The 12706-nt window shown below is 43.3% G+C and overlaps 1 protein-coding gene across 6 annotated transcripts in view; it reads right to left on the bottom strand.

The window, feature by feature from the left end:
* Window positions 1-11988, bottom strand: part of LOC111245804 (terminal uridylyltransferase 4-like) — a 17123-nt gene extending 5135 nt beyond the window's left edge. The window contains exons 1-9 of one of the 6 annotated variants that reach the window (XM_022794609.2): window positions 9302-10204; window positions 7120-7180; window positions 4967-6636; window positions 4684-4798; window positions 4305-4547; window positions 2909-3935; window positions 2329-2559; window positions 1446-1837; window positions 198-421 (exon numbers count right to left, since the gene is read on the bottom strand). In XM_022794609.2, the coding sequence (XP_022650344.1) occupies window positions 198-421; window positions 1446-1837; window positions 2329-2559; window positions 2909-3935; window positions 4305-4547; window positions 4684-4798; window positions 4967-6636; window positions 7120-7180; window positions 9302-9411 (4073 nt within the window). In that variant the 5' untranslated portion in view covers window positions 9412-10204. The other 5 variants (XM_022794605.2, XM_022794606.2, XM_022794603.2 and 2 more) reach the window with 5 other exon arrangements.
* Window positions 11989-12706: the final 718 nt, after the last annotated feature.

Here is a 12706-nt window from a genome sequence, read left to right as displayed (position 1 = left end):
ATATTGTGGGTGTGTGTGTCAAGTTTAGTGACGGTCTGCCAATGTGGAGCATCGCACAGAGCGAGTCAGTTGGTCCACAATCCACCAATCGGGTTCTCTACATTAACTATTTTCATATTTTATGCCCTTTCCGAATTTCCTACGCTGGTTTTCTACCCGTTAAGACATCGAAATTTCAAAACAAAACGGCCGTTTACTTCTTTGCTGCTTTGAGAGGCGGCGACCCGCTGTTGGCTGCGCAAGTAGTGGCAAGCGCCGAGTCGCATTCATCAAATGTGTCATCTCTAATAAATTGACGGTTGGAATGACAATAGTCTTCCGGGAGGTGTCGCTTGTCTTTAGCGCGTACTCGCGTCCGTGGCAGGTGCTGTGTACTTGGTTCCAGCAAACCTTCCACAATGGCTCTGCCTCCTCCGGATCCCTGAAAATAGCCCCCACTTAGCAGGCTGCGGCTCGATGTCATAACGAACTAAAACTCCTACCGTAGACCCATTCATATTTGGCTTGCCGTTCGCGACTGTGTATCTGAGATAACTTCCCTTTAAAACTTAAAACTGTTAACTTGGATATTCCGATCACTTCATTCACCCATCAGAGGCATATTTTCCTAAAAATGTTTTAGGGGCACCAGAGCCATGATTATCATTGCTGTCAGCTGCGTTCTTTGCAGCTTTCTGTAAAGCGATCTTCTGTTTGGCTTTTCGATTACGTGCTTGCTTAGATTTCGAATGCTCTTTGAACGATGAAAGCTTCACTTTCTTTGGTCTCTGGGCGCCCTCACTGGCTACTGTACCTGAAGCCTTTCCCGAATTCCTATCAGAGCCGGCAGCTTCAGAATTTACTATAGCTTCTGATCCCTTCTTATTACGCTTTTTATTGATTTTTGCATTCCCTGTTTTTTTAGTATGCCCTAGCGCTTCCCCATTTTGCTGTTCTCTTTGCGCCACATCAGAACCTGTTACCCGCAATACTTCCTCAGAGCTGTTGTTACCATTATCAACAAGAACATCACGCTCATAAACACATTCTAATATTTCAAGTTTACCAGATGACAACCTTGAATTTTGTTTGGTTTTACTATCTTCCTCAGCCGAACGATCCCTGTCACATGTTTGACCCACGCATGTGGCGATCGCCTTCTCGGCGGTCACTAGACTCTCATCGTTAACATAATGGTATTCGGCAACAACGCAACCATCATGATCATCATCATAATCATCACCGCCATTGCTCAAGCTGCGTGTTCTGCGTTTTTTGCTGGCATTTTTCTTTCTATTGTTCTTCTTGTTCAAGATGGTGGCTGAGTTAGTATCTTTGTCGTTGTCGAAATTGGCATTGTTGCCGCTGTTTGGGTTGTTGCCACCTTCGCGTTGGTCCCCTTTCCTGTTCGGTTTCCTGTTGCCCTGGGTAGAAGATCCTGCGGCCCCACTTGTTCCCGCACTTACTGTGTCGAATCCTTGTCCATCGACCGTGGTGGTCGTCGTCAGACACCGTGGTGATATCCTGGTAACTCCAGCTGCTGCTGCGACTGCTGTAATGGCACTATCGTGTGCGTACGGCGTTGGCGGCGCCTGCTGCTGGTGATAATGATGGCGGCGGCCAGGTGCTAACCTCTCAGGTGATCCACTTTCCCTGTGCATGTGCCTCTCCTCATTACGGATATCGACGCTGCGAGGGACGCTATATCTTGGCATGTCGTGTTGATTTCGCATCGATAGCGGCGGGAGGATAGCGTTTCGCTGTTGGCGGATTTGCTGCAACCGCTTTCCGCAGTCTTTAATGAGATGGCCGATCTCGCCGCAGTGATGACACATCCGCCGGTCTGGTCTTCTTTCGCCTGAAAACCAAATGACGCACAATCAACGTCTAGTAGAAGCCCAACATTTCTTTTATAAAATTACACTTCCTTACTTTGATCATCTGATCACTTTGAAGGGGTCCACCCTGCCATCTGTCGTTGTGTTCACTGGAGATGACCTTTGCGAAAGGATCCGCTGTTCGCCAAAATCTATTTGTTTTCTTCATTGGCGTTCCCAGTCATTCTTTTTATGTAGAGAAAATTATAAAACTGTCTTTTTGGCTCTAATATCAAAGATTTGCTTCCATTATGTGTCTAACAAGGAATAGGTCTCACTGAGCTTACCTTGTGTTTCTTCTTTAGATCAATACAAACAATATTTTCTTTTTGGTTTTTAACGCCTTGCTTTACTCTAATTCCTTACTTTTCTTTCGGATTCTCGTTAAACGCAGAAATAAATAAGGTGCTCATCTCGTCCCTTCGAATAAGATAACAAACCTCGAACCTATTATAGTCACACGAAAACTCACCATTTGATTCGCCATTGGCTTTAATTGGGCAATCCTTAATCCAGTGACCGATCTTGCCGCAACGTTTGCAACCGCGATCTTTTGGAGGTCTACCAACTGTCAGCTCACGGGGATTCATGAAGTGACGATAAAGATCCACAAGATCTCCTTCAGTCGTCGAAAGTGGCCGACCGGGTGAAGTGAGGAACCAGTTGCGCGATGTAATCAATGCTGACTGGATATATTTGGACACTAACGACAGTCAACCAATTTCAGATATACCAATACAACTTTATAAGCAATGTGTCGGTTCCACGTATACAAAATTCTGGTGAGATTCACAAAAGAACTGGCGTATTTTATTAAGAAGAAAAATGACATGCTATCAGTATTATTTGGTTTGTTTCAAATATAACATATCAGTGTACAGTGTCATAAAAACCGCACGCTACCGTACGTAAATACAAAAACAGAAACAAATATATTTTGCTCATTCTTTCGGCGCTGTAATCAACAGCCATTTGCATAAATTGTCGGTACTATGTCGTTACATCATGACCATAGCTGATTTAAGTACAAATTTCTTAATTTTAACACTTACTTTTGCTAGAGACGCCGGTTCCGAGATTATGATCGAGCTCAAAAGGATCCTCAATGTTAATTTCTTTACTCGTCCACATTTTTTCCAGTCGACTTAGTGGCTCCATCTGACGGATGCAGACAACGTTTAAATCAAATTTGAACTTAGTCGAGTAGTAATCTATCAGGCCCAACCAGAGCTGTCCAATTGCCTTCTTGTTCTGGCCGCGTGAAGGCCAAACCTCATCGAGTCGTTCCATGTCGTCAAAATAGTACGCATTCCACCCATCGACCATTCGAGTCGGAAGCGGTTTACCCTTTGGGTGGCCGATTGGTGGGAGTTTCTGCAACACGGGCACAATGCCCTCTTGCTGGAGATAATGAATCAACATGATGACATAGGCATAACTGCTCAAGCTGCCTCGTGACGCGTCTCCCATGTCACACAGCTTAACCAACTGCTTCAAGGCCGCTCCTAACGGTACTACCCGTTCATCGATGCAGCTATAAGCATGCAGCATGGCAGTGTTATGTTCGGCCAGTACATTGTACAGAGAGATGTCGCCATCGACGCCAAAAGCGTCGTGATGAAATTTGACTATCGGCACCTTCGCCGATGCGATTGGTTGCACATCGCTGATTTGTGGATGATTGTCCAAAATCGTAGCAACCCGAAATATGATATCTCTTACGTCCATTTGTTCGTCAATACCTTCCTTACCGCGATACTTTAGACAGATATCGAGATCAGCTTTCTCGAGCGAAAAACCGTTTCGCGAAGAGCCAAATAACGTTAAATAGGATTCAGGTATGGTTTTCTGGATAAACTCTTCGATCGCTTTCACCGTTTCAACCCGTTTCTCAAGCTCGAGTTCGGATACCGCCGGCCGGAAATTTACATGTATATATTTGCACAAAGCCGTGTGTAAGCCATCGGCGTCCTCGAATGCCTTTGGTGAGGCGTTCATTGGACGGGGCAATTGTGTTTCCGTGCATGTGTCGCCACGATGGCCAGGTTGTCGACATACTATACAAGCTTTGGGTAACGTCTAAAAATCGAACAAAATAGAAACACGTATATACATAGGATATCTTATTAGGCACGATACACATTTACTAAACAAACTAACGATAACATCTATTTTTCTCTATGCGAAATTGACCTACCGCCTATTCATTCAAAAGCGCTCACAATGCCTAATGTTGACGAGAAGAGAAAATGAACGACTGGAACTGTTTAACCGAGAATTGTTTATCATATGGTTGGTAACGAATTGAGTCATGCGTCAAACAATTCTTATTTTGTTAGTCTTTTAACAACGTGTTTGTTGGAAGCAGTTTTTTCGTGTGATAATTTCTGCGACAATTCACCTGCTAGATCACTTGCTTGTTGATACTGCACTGTTGTGCTGGCTTACCATGCCGCCAGTGAGAGTGTTAACGCTCTCCATACAATAATTCAGACGATCGCAGTTAGCGATGCTTTCGATAATGGACTGTGGTAGTTGTTGGTCCCAGCCGGCGAGGTTCTCGAGAGGAGCCCCCTCTTTGCTATCCTTATCTTCAACATCGACAGTCGCGGCACCGGACCCGCTGGTAGAGGCTGCTGACTCCTGCCCTGCGTTGTCCTTTTCTTGGTCATCATCATCTTCGTCAGCCTCCTAAAACACAATAGTATCACTAATGTGTCCAAAGCATTTTGCTTATATAAGCTCTGGGTCAATGAGCTGCACTATAAAGGGATATAACAAGTATATATACGGGTTGTTACATCGCTCCGTCTCTCCCAGTACGAACCTCGTCAGCTGCGAGACCATCCTCAATGTCATCACCGTCGGGGTCCTCAACTATTCCAATATTCAACGTCGACACGGGGTCGTAAACAGTTGCCAGACTGCTTGTTCGAGGAACACTGTAACGCGGAAGAATGATTCCCTTGACTTAGATGCACTGGTACAATAACAAAAAACTTCGCCCTGTCACGGCAAAGCCAGTTTCGCCGATGACTGCCTGTACTGTATATGGGTACCACTTGTTTAGAAATATAAACGAACGTAGATCAGCTATACCAGGTACTTACTTAAAGTATAGGGCGGATGAGCGAAGGCACATAAGGAAGTACGTCATAATCTGGTCGTTGATCATGCTGCGCGATAACGACTTCTTTCTACAAAACGGGTCCTCGATGCCAATATAGCGCGAGGGCCAGCGTCGCGCTGTAAGCAGAACTTTCTTTCGGGTAAGAAGCGAAACGCACACTTTTCTCATTTTGAATTCTGCCGAATAGAAGCGAAGCATGCCGACCCACAATTCGGCTAAACTGGCAGTGTTCTCCGATTTCCAATCGGCTAATTTCGTAGGCGTTACATAGTCGTTTTCGTCCTCTTCGCCCTGATCGCTCGAGACGCCCCCGCTACCATCGGCTTCGGTGAATACGGGGACGCTAGGTATCGGAACGGGATTTTGTGTGCTTGTGGTGGAAGACGTGTTGTTGCTATTGCTGTTACTGCTGCTGTTGTTATTGCTGTTGCTGTTGCTGCTGCTGCTGTTGTTGTTGGCTGTAACAGCAGCCGCTGTTGCAGCCTTTGAGACGGCCGCTGCTGCTGCGGATGCTGTTACAAGTGCGTCGTGTATACAGGGTAGAACCGGTGGGGAACACTGCTGTAAGTAATAGATCGTCATAATCGGGAATGAGTGTGGAGGCAATGTTCCAAACATGGGATCGTCGAGCCGACATTTGCTTGCCCAATATCGCAGGCACACTGCCAACGGTAGGACTCGCTCATCTAACGACGCGTAATCGGAAAGAAGCCGATTAGTTTTTAGAGCCGGCGTTCCTCCCAAACCTAGTTCGAGGGCCAAGTTTGTGGCGCAATGTACACCCTTAATCTTAGGTACTTTTTGATTAAAGTGTGGTTCCACCTTCTGCAAGCTCGACCATCGCTCAAGTAAATGTAGGATTTCGAAAAACACTTTTGCTTGAACATCTGTGGGTGCCGCCTTGGGTAAGTGGAGATCAACATTCACGTCCGACGTTGCTAAGCCCATACCATTCAGTGAGCTGCCTTGCAGATTCAGTTTGAGTTTTAGCCACCGTTTGTCGACGATATTCTGTAATCGCGAGTTTTGCATGCTTTCTGTTAAGTACTTATCAAGCTCGGCAACTAGCTCTCTTCGCTTGTCCAGGTTCTCTGCCGTCATTCTATATTTGCCGAAAACCCGTCGAAGTTCCGTATCAAGAGCAGTCGCGTGCCGGGGTTCAGGTTTGCGCGGGAGAGCCAAGACGACTTTGCGAAGATCCAGAGCGGCTTTTTTCTTCTTATGGATGCTGGTTGAAGTGTGCTCCACTCCCGTATTGACCTGATTGAAGTGCTGATGGCACAGCCTGCAAAACCATTTGGCATTGGGAAACATTGGCGAGGGTCGATCGAGATTCACAATCCGATGTTCGTTAAGGAGGGCGTCAGTCTCATCTCGAGTGCGGTGTTGGTGATCACGAAAACTATCGCGCTGAGGTGGAGGCCGAATTGACCTTTTGCTTGGACCCGGGCTATGGTCCACCGGTCCGATTGAACCATGCGGTCCCTGTGATGGTTGATGCCGCGTATGGGGCGAATAGGGCCCTGAAACAGGTCGGGATCCGCCCCCATGAAGCCCAAAAATGTCGTACGAGTTCTGAGAACCGGTGCCTTGCAACCCAATGCGCGGCCCTCTTTCAGGTGTTCTCATTGATTGGAGACCACGTGGACTCTGAAAAAATTCGTACACACCATTATTGACAATAACAGCTAGCAACAGCCAAACAACATGAAACAATAAAGCTCACTAAGTGAAATGTCAGGGAATATCTACATTATACTAAGAAGCAATATTCCACATTGAAGCTACCAATAGTATGATGAGAGCGAAAGATCGGATACTGTGCTCTTCTTTTGATAGTGTGTTTTGGACCGTGCCAAAGGTATGGCTCAAAATGTCGGAGCGGGATTCATGAGCTAAATACGTATAAGTTTTTTACTTTTAAGCCGAATTATAATCTTTGCCATTGGTTGGAGTTCACACGCGCTTCTGTTATTTTTCTTCTTGTGTATTATTTTCTATTACCCTTGCGATCAAAAAGATTGCTAGATTTTTACATATCATACTTCATCGAAAATTGGTAATTTTGAATATCTTTCACCTATACGAAGCAAGTGGATTTTAGGTTTGCATTTTATTTTCAAATGGACTTACGTTGTGATACGGCCGATGGCCTTTGTCGTGGTGTCTGCCTGGCGAATCCATAATACATGCTCTGAAAATACAAGTTCAGAGAATGGAGAACAGATAGATGATTAAGAGTTCAAAAATGGACAGAAAAAACAGTTTTCAGACTACAGCATAGTTTTTCATAAAATAAAAATTGTGTTGTAGTCTGAAGAATTCGATTCTAACAACGATTGAATGCTAATGCCAATGTATTTAACAAATTTGCTGCTTTCTTCTGTTGCGTATACTCTCTTCATAACAACTATGTGGGATTTCCAAACAAAACAATATTGTGTGTTTTTTCAACACATTTTTCGTTATGTTGCCGTTCATTGCAATTAGTGTGATGAAAAGTTACAGTGCAAAACAACGTACAAAAAATCTATTGAAACTAATAGGGTCATTTTTCAATCAAGCCGTGCTTACATGACAAGCAAAAACTTCGTTCTTGAGCTTGATTGGCTCAGCTTGGTCCATTGTCGTTTTGATGAACATCCGCATTTATCTCAGAATACCACTCTGTGTCGGTTCGAAGACCCCAAAGTAGCGCAACCAAGATAATTCGCATGACATAGCTTATATATACATAGATTCATGTTATTGGGGCAAAAATCGTGCCGCAAATGTCACGCTGTTAGAATTCCGCAACAAAGTTCAGCTGGCCGTAGCTTTTTTTTAACAATTGTTTTTTGTCTTTTCGTTTAGAGGAACGGGCAAATACGTTTGCATGGCGAAGATCATTACCAAAATTGGCTAGCCTCATCGCAAGACTGGAGAATCATCATTGTAACCTTTCCTTCTTCAGGCGTATTTATTCGTCTCGTGTTTACTTTCATGCTGGTGGTGGTTCTAAGCATTTAAATATTAAGCTATCGATTATGGTAATTATGGAATAAAGCTACAGTTGCGTTGTTAGGAACTTGTTGATCCAACGCAAGATTCACAAATCATCATCAAAATCACGCAGAACTTTCCGGATTGCCTGTGTAATAGCTAGCCCGAATTCCAATCCAATTTCCTTAGAAGTATACGCATAGAACGAGCAGCTCAACTATTTTTTAACATATATATATGGTTCTCGGGTGCATTTTATTTCCGCCTAAGTACTGAGTTGATCTTCTATTGCTATCTGACGTTACCAGCATGAAGTCGCAAGGGTCAGACTTGTTTTGCCTACATACATTATGGACGCACATGTGTGGTTTCTGTTCTCTATATGTATTTCCAACAGGAAGCTTCATCGTCATCAGATCAGATCAGTGGACGATATGAGGTTTACCTGCTTCAAATGTTTACGTTTTCCGAAACGGCATCTATTCCAACGAAATTATAGAAATGTCGTGCTCACGAGGAATAAGTGAAAACCCTCCTAAATATCTACCCTTCGAGACACAAAGTTTACACAGTAGTAATACGTTGTACCAGTCATCGAATTGTTAAATGCATTAGTAAATAGCATCAACGGAAAGTCCGCCACTATTTCGTTTCGTCGTCACTTGCATTTTGTCGAAAGTTCCGTTACAACTCTATCTGTGATATGGTCAATCAACAAAATAATAAAACTATGCTCATAGGGACTTCATCGTGAAAACCTGTGTTTTTCGCTTCGATTAGCTAGACCTATTCTGTATGAGATTGGTAGACAGAATTATAACATCCAATACAAAAATTGTATGGCACGCGAGCTTCTAATTTACTTTTTTTTTTTCAAACAACTATGACTAAAAGCGTAGCTGTACCAATTTCGTAAGTGACTTTAAAAAAAAAGGTAACCAACTCACAACGATAACATTTCTGCCATCGATGTGCTCTAAACGAAAGAGACCATTGTCCGTGTAAAAAGTGAATTTCATTTTCTGAAGATGATATATAAAAGACTAGCAAATGCACACCTTACATCGTACGAAGAACAAATGAAATAAATTCTACAATTTGCAAGTAATAATTATTACTGTTATTAAAATAACAATTACAATCCAATGACCATTGTGTACTATGGAACAACATATTGAAGTAGGCTCAGCACGTCTCGTATAACAGAACCCTTGCATTAAAACTAAATATCACTGTCCAACACATAGTAAATTGCGTCGCATCGAACATTACTGCGCGTCGATGTTGGCACGGACGAACAGCAAGTCAAGTGCCCATTAAATGAACTACTTACATGAACCGCCCGAAGTCACCGTGCCGTATATTTAATTTGGGTCTACCATATATCGAACAACACAGCTGACGTCTTTCTCCTCCTATATAATAGGATATTTGATTCTGCATCTCGTACGACTCTGCTCACAACACCACGGACTCGTGCATCAAATTTCCCGTTAGCCTTCCCAATATCGATGATAATCCTCGTCTATTTCTAACCATTTTAATCTTGTAGCAGATACGATGCGATATCAACTGCTAGAAGCTGAGCGACTGATAACGGTACTGCGATTGAGTTTATCAATGTAAGAGCATGGGAGTAACCCGTAATGACGGTTTGCATAGATAAGACAAAATTGCGAGAGAAGTAGAAATGGCGCCAAGAGTTACCTTGTCGTGTTTGTGTGAGGTCTTCAGGGCACCTTTTTCGGTGTTCATATATTCTTTCTTCAAATCTGCTCCCTCTATATATAATGTGTGTATATATATGTATCATAAAAAACGCCTTCCTCTGAAACATAGTCACGCGCTTGGCGAATCACCGCAACAATGACGATGGACCAGTTTTCAGTGCGCAATAAATCAGTCGTTTTACTTTGGAGACGCCCTCGAATGTCATGCACCGCTAGGAACGCAGTGCCCCGCGCAAATTCTACCTCGCGTTAATATCGCAGTTTTGCAGATAGGTGCAGATCATCTATCGTCAAAAAGTTCACAGTCATGTGTGCTTTTCACTGGCAGCTGTAACCCACGGCAAATCATTCTTGCGGGACCTACCATCGATTTTCATTTAATTCAGATAATAATTATAGCGACAACATCAATAATAATAAAATCTTGATAATACAATCATAACAACAGAAAAACAAGTATTTTAACCGACCAACCGATATTGCACAGTGACTACAGATTGAATACCCACTCTACAAAAAGATGCCGTATACATACATTCGGTCTCTTTCATAGATACCTCTCTCCTTGTCTTTCGTATACGCAGGAAGATGAGGTAGTTATTAATCAGCGCTTCATATCATTACCGATATGACAGCTCCGCGCATGCAGTTGGTTCAGTTACATCATTAGAGACAACAGTGTTCAGATCTGACTGGCTCAACTGGTACAACGATATTTGTTTAACAGAGGAAAACAGTTCAACTCTTTCTGCCACTCCACTGTCTACTACTATCTGGTCGAGATGGTTTATGTGAACTACCGCTTTTTCCTGCAAACGCTACGTGCGCCGTTGACCACAGTCTATTAATATCGGCTAGACTCGATGGTTTAATCTCGAACTAATGGGCGACACGAGTCTCGATGTCGTCATCATCGTTGTTGGTGTTGTTCGACCGCCAAAATAGCAAACCGCAGCATGTTCCAAGCACGGCCGCTTCGCATCTGGTTTCCGACGTGTTCGTTTAAAACAGAAGACGGGCCCGAGACTCGTGCCGAACCACTTTCCTCCCTTAAATAACACACATACACATACATACACACACAGGGAGGCCCTTTTGAGCGATAAAACGGTCCCGCTGTCATTGGACAGCACTAGTCACCACGGCCCGGTCCGATACTAACGCCACACGCTAACTGTGGCTGGCTGGACTCACGAAACACCAACCAGTGCTCTTTCGAGAGAAACACTAATATAGCCACAGGAGTGGGTTCTGCTGCTGAACTGCTACTGATCATGGTATCAGTTGTTGCACTCATCAATTTTATCAAGAAATTTGGTGGAATCTTGCGTAATCGAACTTAACAGCAAGAGCCATTTTTTACAAGATCTTCTTTCGACTCCTATCGGACAATTGATCCGCGTTGACACACTGGCCAACGAGCCCGCTGACCAAACGACGTTCGATAATTAGGATATCACAAGGAGCGCAAAATTGTCCACGCACACTACGCCAGCCTTCCAGATCGTCAAAGACTGAATGCCACTGCAGCTGACGTAGTCTACTAACCTTTGATAAAATGCTGATGCAAATTAGAAGATTGCTATTGTCTTGTTGCTAGCAGCGGTGGACAGAATAGGTAGCAGCACAAATATAGCGACCGAACAACAAACTATGGACGACGCACGGAGCGGCAGCCTCCTTCAAGGCACTACTCACAGCACCAGTACTTTAGCTAGCAGCTATCTGCCGCAGAAGCTTCGTCAGCTAATTCGAAACCGGATGAAGACCGCGAGTCGCGTCGCGCCCAAATTCAAATTGAGAAGACGACAGCTTAGAGTCGTGAAAACGACGGTAAAATGATCATGAGGGCTCAATGGAAGGCAACGGTAGTTGATCGTAAAATCTGGCTATTAGTTATTATATTTATGCAATGCTAATCCGTGCTAACATTCGGCTCGAGGGCGGCTATAATGGACAGGCGAATCATTCTTTTTTGCGATATGTAATATACTTCTGTTCAGACAAAAAATAAATGGCAGTAAATTCTGCGGCGCGAAAACGAAAATATTCGACATAGTACTCGACGTGTTCTCTTAACGTGCAGTCAGTAATTTCGAACAACTGTCGTTCTCAACGCGAAACAGTCGATTCGAGTGCACGAAATTTCTATTCGGAGATTGTTGCCAACCGTACGGAAAATGAGCTTGAGATATAGGCAGCGACGTCTGAAGAGCAACTTACTCTTATAAATTGCTATGATTAATAAACTAATTAGTAATAGCTACTTACTTATTGCATAAAAAAATATAATCAAAATGAAAACGACTCTGAATGATCGTTTGATTTAGCTGGTATAATATTAGTCGTAAATTCTTTGCCTGAGAACATCTAGATGTTGCGACCCCGAAAAATGTTTGCTCGGATCTATCCACCCACCTGCTTCGTATTCTGTGGAAAGCAAAGTTAATTTAAATTCAAACCCATGCAAAGAACACAATTTTTGGTGGGGAAAAAGCTGGAATGTTCTCTGAGCGCTTAGCCTTGAAACATTTCGCAGGATCAGAGATGACCGACATGGTCCTCGAAGGTTTACAGTGGCATAAGAAATATACAGGAAAAACTACCGCGAGAAAAAATTATCAATGAACAGCATGCCACTGCTTCTCTAGATAACTATTAGACTAATGTTAATAGGGTATCACTATCCTCAGCACCTCAAGACAACCGTACAAGTTCCGGAAACATTGAGCTGCTGTATCGATAAGTCGTTCTTCCAAATTCAACCAGATTCAACAAGCAAGTAAGCACAATGACTTGCTATGCGTATTATGCAGAATTATTGTCACGAAATGACAATTATCATGTTATGATAGGCTCCTCTGATTGGCTGACTGAACTGAAGTGCGTATTCAAATTTCAATGAAGCTTGCATATCTATAAAAATTATTATTATATACAAAACTCCGTAAAGAGCTTCAAATCGATTACACCGATTACAATCGAAACCTAAAAAGCGCCAATTTTGC

The sequence above is a fragment of the Varroa destructor genome, unplaced genomic scaffold, assembly GCF_002443255.2.
Source record: "Varroa destructor unplaced genomic scaffold, Vdes_3.0 BEIS01000002.1, whole genome shotgun sequence".
NCBI lineage: Eukaryota > Metazoa > Arthropoda > Arachnida > Mesostigmata > Varroidae > Varroa > Varroa destructor.
Note: the sequence above shows the minus strand (reverse complement) of the source record. Positions and strands in the feature narration are given on the sequence as shown.